Source organism: Sinocyclocheilus rhinocerous, unplaced genomic scaffold (assembly GCF_001515625.1).
Source record: "Sinocyclocheilus rhinocerous isolate Xijiao unplaced genomic scaffold, SAMN03320098_v1.1 C36678350, whole genome shotgun sequence".
Classification (NCBI taxonomy): domain Eukaryota; kingdom Metazoa; phylum Chordata; class Actinopteri; order Cypriniformes; family Cyprinidae; genus Sinocyclocheilus; species Sinocyclocheilus rhinocerous.
The window spans coordinates 1-1506 of NW_015784774.1; the positions used below are offsets into that span (position 1 = coordinate 1).

General features: G+C 33.7%; 1 protein-coding gene across 1 annotated transcript; it reads left to right on the forward strand.

Annotated features, from left to right (window-relative positions):
• Positions 1 to 521: 521 nt before the first annotated feature.
• Positions 522 to 1084, forward strand: LOC107736403 (ubiquitin-conjugating enzyme E2 variant 3-like; the record flags this gene model as incomplete). The annotated part of the gene is made up of 2 exons (XM_016547824.1): positions 522 to 692; positions 896 to 1084. Coding segments are annotated over 2 exons (360 nt in total), but the record flags the coding sequence as incomplete, so codon positions are not given.
• Positions 1085 to 1506: the final 422 nt, after the last annotated feature.

Here is a 1506-nt window from a genome sequence, read left to right on the forward strand (position 1 = left end):
AACAATGTATTAATAATTTTAGCACTCCATTATGTTAAGATTAGTATTCATGTAATGTAATTGATATATTATTATAGTTTTTGTTTAGATTTTGAATTTCATTTTATTTTTAAATTAAATTAAAAATTTTAGGAATTTTTTGTTTTGTAATTTGTAATAGACATATAAAAAGAACTAGTAAAAATGACAAAACAAATTAATAAATACTAGGTTTTTATTAATTTTTAGTTTTCATTTTTTTTTGTTTTAGTTCTTTTAGAACTTCCAACTTAAAATAAAAGAAATGAAGAAATGTTGCCTTAACAACTATACGATTTATAAAAATATTTTATTATATTTCAGTTAATTATTTTAAAACAAAAAAAATGTGTAATTTTAAATTTGAGTTTTTGTTAATTATAATACATAATCCCAGGTGAAGGGACAGATGTCACAACAAAGTCATAACATATATGTAGCTCTTACTCAGCCTCTCAAACACAGCAGCTGGTGACAGAGTGTGTTTCTTCTTCATGTCACAGACCTGTCGGCCTCGGCGGGCTCTAAGGTGGTGGTGATCACAGCCAATGCCTGGAGTGATGAGCAGTCATATTTGAGTGTAGTTCAGACTAATGTGGACATGTACGGAGGCATCATCCCTCGTCTCGCCCAGCTCAGTCCGAAAGCCGTGCTGCTCATCGCCTCTCAACCAGGTTCGCAAACACTGAGTCATCTTCTGCTCGCTCAGCTTCTGCTTAAAGACAACTGAAATTCAAAATCGGCCCTATTTATTTTCTTCTATTCTTATAGTGAATGTTTCACAATTTAATAAGCAATTACTCATCTCAAATCTAACAGACAGCAAAGTCTTGCTTTGTAGACCATGTATGTGACCTCTTCACCTTTCTGTCCACAGTGGACGTTATGACACATGTTGCCTGGAGACAGAGTCATCTTCTGCCCACTCAGGTGATCGGTGTGGGCTGTAATCTGGATTCAGAGAGACTGTCTCACATCATCAACATTTCACTGGTGGCGAATAGCACAGGCAAGCAGGCCTGGGTCATCGGAGAACTGTCCGAGAACAAGGGTGAGTCGATCACAAGCACATTAACATATTTTAACAAACACGGTTTCAATCTCTTAATTTGCCCTTCCACAAATTAAAGTCTTAAGAAAGTAGCAGAAAGTCTTAAATCTATAAACTCATGGCATTCAATGTTGCATGCAATGCAAAACAATGAATATCTTCTTCAGTTTTGTTTTCCAATACAAATATTAAAACATTCTTAAATCAAGATACATTTATTTGAGATGCAAACTGAAGGTATAAAAATTTTAACCAAATTAGTCCATGTTTAAAACAAGAAGAAACAGACATTTTCTGAGTTCAGATATTTGTCCTTTTTATGTCCTTTCCATCATAAAATCACTTCATTTTGATACATTTCCCAGAAAACAAGACGACTTTGCATCTGCTTTGATTTAAAGGTCCCATATTGTACACCTTTCTGGAGTTTTATTTTA